The following is a 1,477-nucleotide window of genomic DNA, read 5'->3' on the forward strand; positions in this document are numbered from 1 at the left end:
TCTTCCTTCTCTTTCTTTCTACTTTCCTCCATTTCTTCCTTCTCTTTCCTTCTGTTAGTCTCAGTCTTTTCTTGATAGTTTAGGAACACTTCTTTGTTATCTCTGATTTCCTTCAGTAGAAGTTCCATCGTCTGCTGCATCTCAATTTTCTGGCAGTAAAATATTCGATGCACAACAATTCAATTTGTGGCGTGTTTAAGTTCGTAACACTTCTGACACCAGTGTAACGTGTTTCGTTACAGAAGACGCCGTAGCGATGTTTAATTGGTTTATTTAACAATCTTCAAATAACGGTTACAATTAATTATCACAATATTACGGGTTTCCACACTTTACAAACCCTAGAACAAAATCTCTTAACACTCTCTTCGAGAGTCTTCACGTACTAATAATGCGGGAGCTATACAAGTCTCCCTGAATTACACACTCCGAGTATAACTGTACTACAGCACTCACTATGTCTGGAAAGCACACGAAAAGTCTTCCGCTCGCTGACTTCTTAAGTATCGCACACTCGCAGGCGGCTATGTTTCAACTCGGCGACTGTTACTTTATAACTGAAGTCGCCGACTGCCACAGTAGAACTCCTGGTACCAGCTGTGCAGCTCACTTATATAGCTGCAGTGCTTGCCGGTTGCGTAATGAGTGCCACGTCATCCTGTTACGTCACCGCTGTTGACTCGCCTTGCATAGTTACCAGGTTGCGGGGGCTCGGCTATCTTCGGCTCCGCTCGTGATGTCACCGCGCATAGCTGCCAGGATGCGGGGTGATTACTCGCCTATTATGCGAGCGTTACATTACCGCTGAGGGGAGGGAGGGGAGCGCCGACTGTTGCACTTTCCTTTCCCCCAGATATGCCTCCTACTTCTGTACAGTTTGATTTCTTCTGATGCAGGAAATCAACCCAGACAGACAAGAATCACCTAGTAGAGGAGATGGGGATGAGATAATGAAGGCTAATAATGACGAGGTAAGCCCAGTAGTCTGTAATCTTGTGGTCGTTGCATGTATGTTTAACTTATCTAAATTCATATGCTTGATATACTGTCATGAAGGATAGATTAAACTTGGTGAGATGTGAAGAAAGCAGTCTTCTGGGATTTGGCACCGTGTATATGTGGTGTTAACCGACGTTTCGGAGGAACGTATCACCCCCATCTTCAGGGTAGAAGAAAAAGTATAAGTCACCGCCGTGAAAGCCTCAAATCTTACTTGGTGACATGTGTTAGAAATGATATAGTTCATTCATTCATTCATTTATTTCACTTTCTAATTGATCCTGATACAGGCATAATACAAGCCATAGGATATAGAATGAGTCACAAGATCAAAATTTAAGTTACAGTAATTAATTGAAACATGTCAAAAACAAAAAAACAAAACAAACATACATGCAAACAATTATAAAGCATAAAGCGGACATACATAAACAAATTTACATCAGATACAATAAATATCAAAATTCTAATTCTGGTT

General features: G+C 41.2%; 1 protein-coding gene across 9 annotated transcripts in view; it reads left to right on the plus strand.

Moving 5' to 3' along the window:
* LOC111868082 (protein phosphatase 1 regulatory subunit 12A) overlaps window positions 1-1,477 on the plus strand; it is a 160,741-nt gene that overhangs the window by 111,906 nt on the left and 47,358 nt on the right. For all 9 annotated transcript variants that reach the window (XM_023858461.2, XM_023858459.2, XM_023858465.2 and 6 more), the window contains one exon: window positions 897-971. In XM_023858461.2, the coding sequence (XP_023714229.1) occupies window positions 897-971 (75 nt within the window). The remainder of the gene's footprint in view (window positions 1-896; window positions 972-1,477) is intronic.

The sequence above is a fragment of the Cryptotermes secundus genome, unplaced genomic scaffold (genome assembly GCF_002891405.2).
Source record: "Cryptotermes secundus unplaced genomic scaffold, Csec_1.0 scaffold925, whole genome shotgun sequence".
NCBI classification, from domain to species: Eukaryota; Metazoa; Arthropoda; class Insecta; order Blattodea; family Kalotermitidae; genus Cryptotermes; species Cryptotermes secundus.